The sequence below is a fragment of the Cydia splendana genome, chromosome 1, assembly GCF_910591565.1.
Source record: "Cydia splendana chromosome 1, ilCydSple1.2, whole genome shotgun sequence".
NCBI classification, from domain to species: Eukaryota; Metazoa; Arthropoda; class Insecta; order Lepidoptera; family Tortricidae; genus Cydia; species Cydia splendana.
The window spans coordinates 14435677-14448806 of NC_085960.1; the positions used below are offsets into that span (position 1 = coordinate 14435677).

Consider the following 13130-nt stretch of genomic DNA (forward strand, 5'->3'; position numbering starts at 1 on the left):
AATTATATTTGCCTATTTGAGAGCAGGTTAGGTAAGTTACGGCGCAGTTTTATTTGTCTAAGTAAGTACATATATCCATTCGCTGCAACCGTGTAGATACATTCATTCCATATGACCTGTGACTCATTTCCATGGTGACGTAGCCGCTATTACAGTGACAATGGAAAGGGAATAGCTTTTCCTGGTGTGAGTACTTTACAGAAAAAATAATGAAATATTAAGGCAAGCTATGTTCAGGTAGATATAGCTTGCCACCGGCCCTGATATGATGATTAACAGAGAACAGATTGTTAAACATTACGCAAAGGGAATAGTCATAAAATATCGACTTTCATTTTCATGTTTAAAGTTATTACTTTTCATAGTAAAAGTACATTCTGTCCACAACTGTAAATTTTTGATTTAAAAAGTTTTCATAAAAATAGAATTATATAACTTACAATCAGGTACGTAACAATACGCACATAATGGGTAAAACTTGTATTTTTATAATTTTAATTATTATATAGGTCATGGTATAATAATATACTCCGCCTGGTACTCTATTCCGAGATTCGCGTATGACCTAACTGACACGGGCCTACGTCATCATGCTATTTACAGGTTCTCAAACTTTAAAATGTGGGAGAATTTTAACCAACGGTGAAAATTATTTTAATGGCATTAATTTTAAGTTATTCATGTAGAAACATAGTAAAATAAAACAAATCTAATGTATTAAATTAAACTTTATTTATCTATACAAGACAAACGTTTAAAAAACTAATTCACAGTTACACATTAATTACCAAGCTTACGACGTGAAAAGTTTGGAAAACACTGCGACTGCTGACACTGAGCGAGAAGGAAATAACAATTAACACGCGTTCGACAAGGATGACGGTCAGGGCATGAAGTTATCTAGATCCGAATTGTCAAATGTGACAGCGCTATCCTGTGTTGCCAGTAATGTAAACAGAATTACCCGAACGTCTGAAATTTCTTTCGTGAATCGGAAGATATTGCTAACGAATAATTAAAAATGACGTGTTATTGTAAAATTTAAGATAAAATACATTATAAATGAAAATTATAAAATTATAAAGAAATATTTTAACTTATTAACCATAACCATTTTAACTATTCGGATTTCGAGATAATCACAAGATCTAGAGACGATTTAGAGATCAACTAGATCTACATTAGATATCGACTAGATGTGACTTGGATATCTAAGACATAACTTGTCGAAATCGTTCAAGAGGACCGACAGAATCGCGGAAACGTCAAATTTGACATATCTATCTTACAAATATCTTTAAATTATCCATATCGTAACTTGTTGAAATCTAGTAGAAATCTAATTCGTTTTCCGAATCGAGCCGTAAGACAAACATTGGGGCAAGAGAAACACTTATTTTCGCCTTATTTAAAAATGGAATGAGGCAAGTGTACAAAAACTCAAATGTCATCTCAAAGAGACGATGGACGCGGCTTTACCAATCATCTTACTCGTGTTCAACTGCTATAGAGCCACGCTGCGTACGCACCGCTAGTAGCCTAACAACTATGTTTATATAGATATTATACGACCATGCGCTAGCCTGTATTTATAGCTGTATTATTAACGTAGTGGTAACGTGGACCGAGCCCTTCTCTGTTGGTAAGCAGGTTGTACTATATAATAGTTGTAGCTATATACTGTTATTATGTCAAGAGTAGAAAATAAAAAGTTATAGATGAATATGCACGTGTCTCCCAATATTAGATATAAACTCAACAGTGCTAATAAAAAAAAACATGAAATTATCGTTTGCATACGAATAACGCGTCCGTCTAAGCTAACTCTGCACCAATAAAATGAGGACGTCTCATTATCAACTTAATATTTTCATAGAAATTTGATATTAACGATAACATAGCCATACTTTGTCATTAAACCATACTTGTTATTACTTTGCCATGCAATGCAATGAGATAGCTTGGTGCGACTCTAATAAAATCGCGGAATTTAAGTAGCTCACTTTCTAGGGTTCCGTACCTCAAAAGGAAAAACGGAACCCTTACAGGATAACTTAGTTGTCCGTCCGTCCGTCCGTCCGTCCGTCCGTCTGTGTGTCCAGACCCTTTATCTCGGGAACGCGTGGAGGTATCGAGTTGTAATTAAAACCATAATATACTTAGGTCTACGGCCCCTTGCAAACTTAAAAAAATCAAACTTCTTACGTAAGAAAGATCCGGCCGTTTATACGTAATAGTAATACCTATATATAAATATACGTTTATGCCGCAAAAAATATATTACGACACTCTCAAGGGAATCAAACTTTATAGGGTACTTCCCGTTGACCTAGATCTATGAAATTTGGCAAGTAATATCGTCTTACACTACAAATACAGGAAAAAATCTCAAAACTATAAATTTGTAAAAAATAAAAATAAAATGTTTGTACAGAACCCTCGGTGGGCGACTCGGACTAGCACTTATCCGGTTTTTTTTACTATTTGGTAACATTTTTAATTGAAACCTACTTAAATAAAAAAAAAAACTGTTTTTTTTTATTTCTGATCCTTTTGATTTGCTTGGTACAGCTACAACCAAGTGCCAACTTAATCATTTTAGTATTCCGTAGAAAACTGTTCACAGAGCACTTATGGGATCATTAATTCATTACCTACATGGATTGACGCATGCATAAAATTGTAAAACTAGGTACATCATAGGTATTATGTAAACTAAATCTGAGTAACATTCAATTTAAGATTAGAAACACGACAGTGTATAGGCAAGACAGAAAATTGTTAGTTTCACTTATAAGACAAATGTTTATGCTCAGATTACTGAATAAAAGCCATAAATGGTGAATTTAGCATGCATTATGTTAAGTCCGCATCAAAACGCAGGCGTAGTGCGAAACGGCCGTGCGGTTCTAATTTTAAACAATGTGCGAGGGAGATGGAAAGTGAGCCGGCGCTCAGTGACAGAAGCATAAAGACAATAGATGGTTATTTTGTCATAGTGCACTGTCAGAAACAAATGAGAGTATGGTTAAATACCCTAGTTGGCTCCTAGCTTAGGCGGTAGTACCTCTACCTAAGACTACTCGTACTAAGCATGTTCCCGGATTCGAATCCTGATAAGAGAATGCCTATAACGGCATTAAGTCCGCCTGTTGTACTTTTTGTATGTGCAATAAAGTTAAAAAAAAAAAAAAAAAAAAAATAAGGGCATTTATATGTGTGCTCATTACGAAAATTTGTTCCTGGGTTATGTATTCAGAATGCTACCTGGGAGCAAGGCAGTGGCTCCGCCAAGTAGAGCATAATAAAGAGGCACTGCCGTACCATCCTTATCTCGATATTCAGGCTATTGTCAACCTCATGTCATTTTGAGCAGGCCAAAGCTAGAACCCTGAATTTGAATTTAGGCATAATATGGGTTAGATTTTCTTAATAACATTCAATTTGAACTTGCAGTTTAAGACCTATTGCACGTCAATGTTCCTGAGTGTTGTCACTGACACACTCACTGACTCAAGACACGATATTATGACTTGGCAATCGCACGGCTACATAATGAGATAATGATATAAGGATAATCGTCATCGATAATCGGTAAGGATAATCGAGGCATAAATTGTATGTACATACATGTATGTATACACGGTGGCCAAAAATAAGTGCATTCCCGTTGCCAGGGAGGTTTTGGGATTATAATGAGCAACTTTTCTATGGGACCAACCCCGATATCGTGAAAAAAACATTTACCCTCCCATAGAAAATGAACCGGCCAAAATGTATGAAACAGTCAAATTTTTTTTCGCGATTTCGGGGTGTGCCCATATTAAAAGTTGCTGAGTTTAATCCCAAAACCTCCCTGGCAACGGGAATGCACTTATTTTTTGGCCACTCTGTATATCCAAGCCATTTCCAGCGCTCATAGTTCCCGGTGCAAACAGACTCGTCTTGCGCTCGCGCACCTCCCTCCCCGCCAGCCTCCCCCTCCCCCCTACGCTACCCGCGTGCGTAAACGTGACCCCGGCGATGAACTCTAACTACGTTGTTTTTTTTTCTTACCGGTTCGGATTTTGTGTCTGGTTTGGACTATTAAAGGTCTCAAGTTTCTCTTGTGAATAATCAACGGTGGATAGTGTGTATGTATACTATACTAATAGGCACAGGCTTTTTTTAAAGCTCGTTAATTTCAGAGTAGATATTAGATTTTGATGTACCTACTTAGGCACTCAAAATTAGGACTACAAACTTGGATTTTTAAACCATGATAGAGTTAGACCAAGAGAGTTCTGCAATTATTTTGATAGCATACGCAGTGCAAGAGTTATTTATACGCGATAATTTCATAGAAATGTGACGTTTAAAATAACACTTGCACTGCGTGTGCCATCAAAATCGTTGCAGACTTTTCTTAATCTAACTCTAGCTATAAAATGACAGAAAATTGGAACCAAACCAAAGCGGATGCCTCCAATAGCAATCAATAAAGTAGGTACCTACTTCAAGACTTTAACCGCTAATTAATTTGTGATTTATGGATTATCCACTGTTAATCTTCCGTTTTTTAAATGTCTATCATATGGTCAGGTGCGGATTAACGATAATCACAATTATCATTAAAATTATCTGATTTGTGGTTTAGTTACTAGTTTTATTGCGACCTATTTTTTAAGGATCGTAGGTACCTCTTATTAGAAGCGCTGGTGGCCTAGCGGTAAGAGCGTGCGACTTTCAATCCGGAGGTCGCGGGTTCAAACCCCGGCTCGTACCAATGAGTTTTTCGGAACTTATGTACGAAATATCATTTGATATTTACTAGTCGCTTTTCGGTGAAGGAAAACATCGTGAGGAAACCGGACTAATCCCAATAAGGCCTAGTTTCCCCTCTGGGTTGGAAGGTCAGATGGCAGTCGCTTTCGTAAAAACTAGTGTCTATACGTCAAATCATGAGATCAATAGTTGTCAAGCGGACCCCAGGCTCCCATGAGCCGTGGCAAAATTTCTTCTTCCTCGCATCATCCCGCCCTCTGCCACGGCTCATGGGAACCTGGGGTCCGCTTGGCAACTAATCCTGTGAATTGACGTAGGCACTAGTTTTTACGGAAGCGACTGCCATCTGACCTTCCAACCCAGAGGGTAAACTAGACCTTATTGGGATTAGTCCGGTTTCCTCACGATGTCTTTTCCTTAACCGAAAAGCGACTGGTAAATATGAAATGATATTTCGTACGTAAGTTCCGAAAAACTCATTGGTACGAGCCGGGGTTTGAACCCGCGACCTCCGGATTGAAAGTCACACGCTCTTACCGCTAGGCCACCAGCGCTTCCTAAAAATATGTTTTGATATATTTTACCTTAATAGGGAATATTAGGCAAAGTTCTGCGTAGGTGGCACCTTTGTGGCACATACAGTAAACAAACCACATTGACACATGGCATACCGCGAAACAAGAAAATCGAAATTTCGTTATCTAATCTCTCTATCAGGCCTATTCGGATTTCGAGATAATCACAACATCTTGAGACGATTTAGAGATCAACTAGATCTACATTAGATATCGACTAGATGTGACTTGGATATCTAAGTCATAAGTTGTCGAAATCGTTCAAGAGGACCTCCAGAATCGCGGATACGTCAAATTTGACATATCTATCTTACAAATATCTTTAATTTTCGCGTTTACCGGTAGGCCCTTGTTAACAAACCGCCTTGATGCATCAATGTCATATTTTTTATTGTCTGTGAAAACTTGTCAAAAAACAGTTTAAGGCACAGTATGTATAAGCAAATTCTCTTTGGTATAAGTTAGTCTATGAATTTACTGAGTCGGTAGTGCTGCACTCTGGCGGCAGAACATTGCAGTAATATCCCCTATAAACTAAGTATCGGCTTACACAATACACGACGAACGAAACGTAATTAAAATATACATTATAATATCTTATAGTTTCCTAGTAGAATGGCTGTGACATACGAACTGATAGACGGACGGTCAGACAGATGGACGTACATGACGAAACTAAAAGGGATCCTTTTTTTGACTACGGAACCCTAAAAACAGTATCGTTTTATCAATGCCAGCCTTACCTCATTTGTAGAATAGATATGCGTCAATCTAATGTCAAAATAAATAAATACAGACAGTATATGTCAATGAAAATCAGTGTAACATAAAATCAGTATGGTTTGAACAAGATCCAACAAAATTCAGGGCATTTTCATCCACGATGTGTGAAGTCGCATTCACAACCGTCATATTAGATCTGTAACAAAACAACTATGTTTAATTATGTTTACTAGAAAATTGAAATCAAAGTAGTAGGTTAGGAGTATTTCGGTTATATTATATCTTAAATTTGTACAGTATTATATACAGTTGCAATTTACTTCAAGAAAGTATCGAAACGGTAAGTTATCTCTCTTAGCTACATGTAGCTTAATGCGTGTTTTTAAAAGTTTATACCTTTAAACATCCAGTCTTAACCAGCTGTATGACTATTAACTACTATGAGTTAAAGTTTGGTGCGTGCGTCACCTAAAATCTACCAAGAAAGTGTCTTCATCATCATCATCATTTCAGCCTATATACGTCCCACTGCTGGGCACAGGCCTCCTCTCATGCGCGAGAGAATTAAATAATAAATATTATAGGACAATTTCTACACAGGTCAACCTAGTCCCACACTAAGCTCAATAAGGCTTGTGTTCTGGGTACTAGCCCAAGTAACACACAAGCAGGATAATAGAGTAAAATTATCATCTTATTCAAATTAAGATTGCATAAATTTTGTGTATAAGCGGTGGAAATTACTTAATTCGGAATAAGAAAATATGTGGGCCTAGTGGGGCCTATATACCAATAAATGCTGAATAAATTTTGCATAGTATCGGTTTTGCATATTAAAGCTGAATAATACTTATTTCTTACACAGTTAGTCAGACATTATTCAGCTTAAAGCATTTGTGGTTACTAAAAGCTGCATAATAGCAGCATTAGCAGCAATTAGCTGTATATATTTTGTGTCGTGAGATATTAAGCAGACAATATTAAGAAAAATGTGATAGTGGCTACTAAATGCTGAAAAGAAGCGTCGGTGAAGACTTTCAACTGTATAAAAGCGGTTGCAGTTTCTGTTTTAATGCTAGTTTTTGAATAAAGGTGGACGATATTACTGGAAGCTGTAATGAAATCCGCATATTATTTGTTATTCAGTAGCTGCATATATGGGTTAGACATAACGTCTGAATAATAAATACTAAAACAACACTTATACTTAAGTTATAGCGATTTTAGTACACATATACTATCTATTCTTGCTAAAAGCTGCAAAATGAACGCAATGAGCAGCGCTATTCAAACTACTGCTTAGTATCAACAAATGCGCGGTGGAGAGGGTTCCGTAGCTTTATAAGTTTATACACGGTCAACAGTGCTACTTGAGCCTGTTTGCTTTGAGCTTGAGCGTGTTTTTATTTTATTTTGAACGCATCTTGCGTATTTATTCTTTAATCCAACCATTATTTAAAAAATCGAGGTTTAGTTTTTTTAACAATTCTCTTCGATTGGTTATTTTACACAAGATGCATTATCGTTTTAATGACGTAAAACAATTCCTAGCTACCATCGTAAACACTGTTAACTGACCATTTGCATACCTTACTGCAACGAGATAAAGTTTACCAATGGCCATTTAAGGTTGTTGCTAGTTGGCAAATAAGGTGGCAAATGCTAGTTATTGATATTGTTGCATTAAAAACTTGTAGACTCGACTGGGTATGAGAAAAAATAAATAATCACCCCCATTAAAATATAGCGAAATCGATTCTCCACAATCGATCAATCGATTTTGAACAGACTGTTTTTAGGTTTCAAGTGGGTCTACTCATACCCATCCCACACTATACTCGTACTCATACCTAAACAATACTGCCCATACCAAACTATACTTGTACTCATACCCGTGATACCCGCTACTAATATACCCGCACCTTCGCACCTATACCATATTCATATTCATACCATACTCGTAACCACACCATACTCATACTATACACATCTTCGTACTCACTTCGTACATCTTTGCGTACTTATACCTTTACCTACTACATATTTGTCGGAACTGATAACGGAAAAAATAACTGTGTAGTCTGCCGTGCCCCCAGATTTATCATATAACTTAAATATTATATCGCGTTTATAATATTAGTAGGAAGTAGGATTGAATATTGCCCGTGTTACATACCTATAATGTTTCTCATCAAACTAGTGAGGATCTATGTGGTTTTTACCATTTGTGTATAGAACCCTAATATGCTTTAAGATTGCGAAAACAATTACTATTATACTGATGTTATTCAAAACTTGTTGTTCTAAAACCATTCTTATCTAACATGTAGCTTAGTAACGCGAATAATGTGAATGCCTATTCAGAAATTTAGCACATAATAGCTGTGGCAGCAGCTTATATTCAGCACAGTCGGACGCCATTACGGTTGCTCATATTCTAACCTCTAAAATTAAATAGGAATTTAAAATGAACTGAAAAACCCATTTATATTCATTTATAAAACTAGTTTTATCGTAGCATAACTTGTTAAAGTACATTTTCTATCACTAAAACATCTAAACACCGCAAAAAAATTACAAATTTAAAAGTGGAGTACTACATTTTCTATATTTACTTTCTTAACAGTGCATTATTTACGCGGCGCTTTAAAATTTTAAATAAAATGTATATATATATTAACTGTAAAGTCGCATGCGCAATGAAATTGATGTTATGTAAACATCAAATCAATATATGGGTAAGGTCCTCCTTATTTTGTATTCACTTCAGACACTACACTTTGACACGAGTTCACAAATTAAAATGGAAGACAAATCATACACAAATAGGTGAATATATTTTCTGTAACAATGCACTTTTGAACCAAAAGCTGCATAACGTGTGACTAACTGAGTCATTCTATACAAAGCTGGATAACTTTGGTTTAAAAGCGGTATAGAAGCTTTTGACAGCCTCTATACAAGTGTTATTCAGCGATTCAATGTGTGGGCACACACTTATACAGCTATTACATTACTGTTATTCAGTAATAAGCGGCGTGGGCTAGCCCACTTTGCGCCCAACCTTCTGTATAACGTCTGTATAAGCGCTTATACAGACGTTATACAGCTACCTTATTCAGCATACAGTACGGAATGCTCTATTATTCAAACAATATTCAGCTACTTGTGTGTTACTTGGGAGACGACGACATATATAATATACACATATAGGTATATAAATACTTATATGCATAGAAACATTCATAACTCAGGAACAAATATTTGTGACGAACACATAAATAAATGCTCTTACCAGGATTCGACCTGGGACCTCCTGCTTCATAGGCAAGGTCACTACCGACTAGGCTAGGAGGCCGTCTTAAAATGGAACCAATCACGTTATGCACATACAAAATATATAGAGTTAGATCAAGAAAAGTCTGCAGCGATTTTGATAGCCCACGCAGTGTAACTGTTATTTTAAACTTTAAACTTCTATGAAACTAGGATATAAGACGAAATTCATTAATATGATTTAGTTGTTGAATTATAAAATATTAATACTATGTTTCTCTTGCAGGTAATATAATGGAACAGGTATTTATGATCGAAGTATTTGTCAAGAAAATTGTACTGAAAATAGAACCGCCAGTTAAAGATGAGTACGAACTACGCTTGGAGGAAGAGGAGAGAAAAAGAGAAGCAGAAGCTGCGGCGCTAGCTGCGGCTCTATTAGCAGAAAAGATGAAAGGTAAGAAACCGAAACCTCCTAAAAAACCTAAAAAAGGCAAAAAAGGCAAAGTACCGCTTCCACCATCAGAGGAAGAATTAAAATACATGCAAACGTGTACAATGCAAATGAATTGCTTACCTCTGTTTGATTTCTATGTAGCACATGATAACTTCGTAGCCCCGCCGCCACCTCCACCTCCTGCTAAGGGAAAGAAAGGGAAAAAAGGCAAGGCCAAAAAGGGCAAAAAGGGCAAAAAAGGCCCTGTCTTTGTAAAACCACCATTACCATCCGAACCATTACCACAACCTCCTTATTTTGGAGTCGGAAATGCGGTGATATTCATATCAAGGCCGTCGAAATTACAGGAAGTATTAGAAAAGACGCCGATATACATCACAGTCTGGAACAGGGATGAAAATTTTAATTGCATAGGTTTCGTGAAAGTCCCATGGCACGAGTCGTTCCTCCAGTGCATTGAGCGATCAGCTGAACTAAATCCAGTAAACATGGAGCAAGCAGAGTACAGAGACACAAGAAAACAAGAAATGATTACCAATACTGTTGAAATAGTCAGGCCTCTACAATGTGAAGAGGACTTGAAGCCCTCTGGCGAAATTGAGTTTTTCATTAGATTAAGTTGTTTAGGCAACAGAGTGCTAAGTTACTTCGTCGCGTTACCTGAAATGGAGAGGATTCCAGGTAGAAAGTATCTCATTGATGATTTGAAATTAAAGGATCTTGAAGTAGTCAGGCATTGGGACGGCACTACCATAGATGAAGCTCCTCCTGTGGCCTATTTCTTTAGCGCTCCAGATATTACAAGAGAACCTATGAGACCCGTGGAGGAACCAAGAGTGTACGAAGACTTTGTGGCTCCTTACACTGCTAGCGAATTGGCAATTTTAGCCATGGGCTTTCCTAAAGGACCTTGTGGAGGTACAAATTGTCCAAAGCGTATGGATTATAGAGGATCTCAGCATCAGTTTATACAGGGTGAAAAGGTTAAGGGTAAATATCAACATGGGCAGTTTGTCAATAAAAGAGATGTTCATGGTCCATGTGGAAGATTGGACTGTCCATTAGCTAAAAAAATTCGACAATATTTGTGCACAGAAGGCAGTTACAAACCGTGTAAGAAGCCGTGCTGCAAGGAATATTATTAGAAACTTCGGATATTGTTATGTGGGCAAGAAATGCTTTGAGTAAGTGTCGTACACCTATATTATTAAATTTTAGCAATGATTTTTTTTACTATAAATTTTTAACAAATTTGGTAACATAGTAAAATAAAAAAGTATAATTTTGTTATTCGTGTAATATTATTTCTTATTATTGTACTTTATCCGTCAGATGCATTGCACCCTTTCGAGTTGGTTCGTTTTATTCCTACAGAAGCTGGGAGGATGTATTTACATGTAAGTACCTACCTAATTCAATTCTTGTATCACTTCCGCCTTGTAATTAGGTTTGCCTTAACCGTTACAGGATACGATGACCCATTGTTTCAAATACTCGATTACTGATTACACTCGTATTCGTGCGACCCTAATTTAAATGAAGATTTATAATAACTTTCTCTTTTTGCTTGAACTGTCTTAATGAATCACGCGCGCGAATTTTTTGAGATCGCTGGCATAAGAACCGATATTTTCTATACGGTAAGTCTTGAAGAAATATCAAGTACCTATAGAGACTCAAAGTCAATTTACTTTCAAAATGTCAATAACATTTTTATACAAATCTATGATGCCAAAGTCATCACAATTTCCAAAAGTTCACCATTTTCATCGTCGCAGAAAATTCTCATCATTAGTTCACCTGCAAGACTGTACACAAATAATAGGGCTGTGTAGTACTGTAGGTATATCAAAGAACTAATCATGAAACCATTAGGCACGTACCTAGTATTTTTCCTAGGGCATGGTGCATCATAAGTTTCGCATTAGCTTAGCTCGGGGGCGTTCAGTCCGAGCAGAATTAATGGGTAAATAAACGGTATGAACCATTACAGGTAACGTTCATTGTGACGAGTTTCAACGTAAAGCCTGTAGAACGATTATATTATTATTACAAGCTTTTATTTAACAATGTACCTATGTATGTATGTAACTACATATGTTTGTACGGGTCAAATCTTGCAAGTTAAATTTCAGCCCTATTCGAACAATGAGATACGTCAAATACTAGATATTGAAACGATATGGGTTGGATATGTCAGTGTCAAACAAGTGTCAAAATTGACGTTTCTTCTAACAAAAACGCCACTTTTGACACTTGTTTGACACTGACATATCCAATCCATATCGTTTCAATATCTAGTTTTTTTTTTTTTTTTTTTTTTTTTTTTTTTTTTTTTTAATAGAGTAAAACTTTATTTTATAATTTTATTAATAAAACAGAGATTAAATAACAAAATAAATAAATAAATCATAGATCTAGCCCTAAATTAGGTTGTGGCATTGTTCCCAGGACGCTGGCCGCGTTCCCCCTCTGCACAGTGAGGCTGAGTTTTTGAGCAAAAAAAGGGGCAGCTCGTAGGTCGCCAGACACCCAGACTAGTTTGGTAGAAATTTCTTTTACTAGTTTTTTGGTGTCTGACGACCAGGGACCGAGAGTTTCAATTGCAAGTGCCGCAAATACATAATTCGGTTTCAAGAATGCGTATTTGCGACACTTGGTAATTTGGGCGTCGTCTGCTGCCGTCCCCGGCCTCCTGGCAGAGCCCAGGACGTGGGATGGGGCCAGCGTATCAACACATGTTACATCCCACGCCAGGGGCCGTCCCAGGAACCAGGGTACGAGCGAGCAGCCGTCGGGCCTTTTACCATCCGCCGCAGATAGACCGACTGGCTCCAGGGTTGCTGGTATGGAGGCGGTACCGAGTGCTCTGCGGATTATGTCGTTTAGAGCCGTGTGTCTATAAAATCGGCCGGCGCTTGATTGGCAGTGGAGTCCGTGGTGCCCATAAGCGTCAACATGGTTTCCACAGCGGGAGCAAGCGTGTGGCTCGCAGGCTTTCAAACCTAGCCTGAGGCATACGGCTACGCGCAGTGACGCCGGGTCTAAAAGGGAACCAATGTTCCGCGAAGGCAAGGCGCGTAGCCAATGCCCTGACTCGGGTTCTGATACTGCGAGCAGTCTAGCACGGTCGCGGGGATTCGAGTTATTGTCCAAAAGGGATTTGTGGGTTGTTTTTATTTTTATCAGGTCCCAGGCTGCTTGGCTGGCTTTTTCGGTAGGTGGGCTCTCGCCGGGATTTCCAGCACTCCAAGTTGACTCTGCATCTGCCAAGCTCGCCACTACCACACCCGTGGGATTGGTGACATTAAGAATGCCACGGATGAGATGAGCGA

At 37.7% G+C, this 13130-nt stretch overlaps 1 protein-coding gene across 1 annotated transcript; it reads left to right on the plus strand.

Annotated features, from left to right (window-relative positions):
- Positions 1-6166: 6166 nt before the first annotated feature.
- LOC134795540 (uncharacterized) lies at positions 6167-11092 on the plus strand. The gene is made up of 2 exons (XM_063767432.1): positions 6167-6402; positions 9625-11092. The coding sequence occupies exon 2, from the start codon at positions 9633-9635 to the stop codon at positions 10938-10940; it is 1308 nt and encodes a 435-aa protein (XP_063623502.1). The 5' UTR covers positions 6167-6402; positions 9625-9632; the 3' UTR covers positions 10941-11092.
- Positions 11093-13130: the final 2038 nt, after the last annotated feature.

Excerpts from the sequence above, each read along its gene's own strand:
- LOC134795540 (XM_063767432.1), top strand. The coding sequence starts at position 9,633 with ATGGAACAGGTATTTATGATCGAAGTATTTGTCAAGAAAATTGTACTG.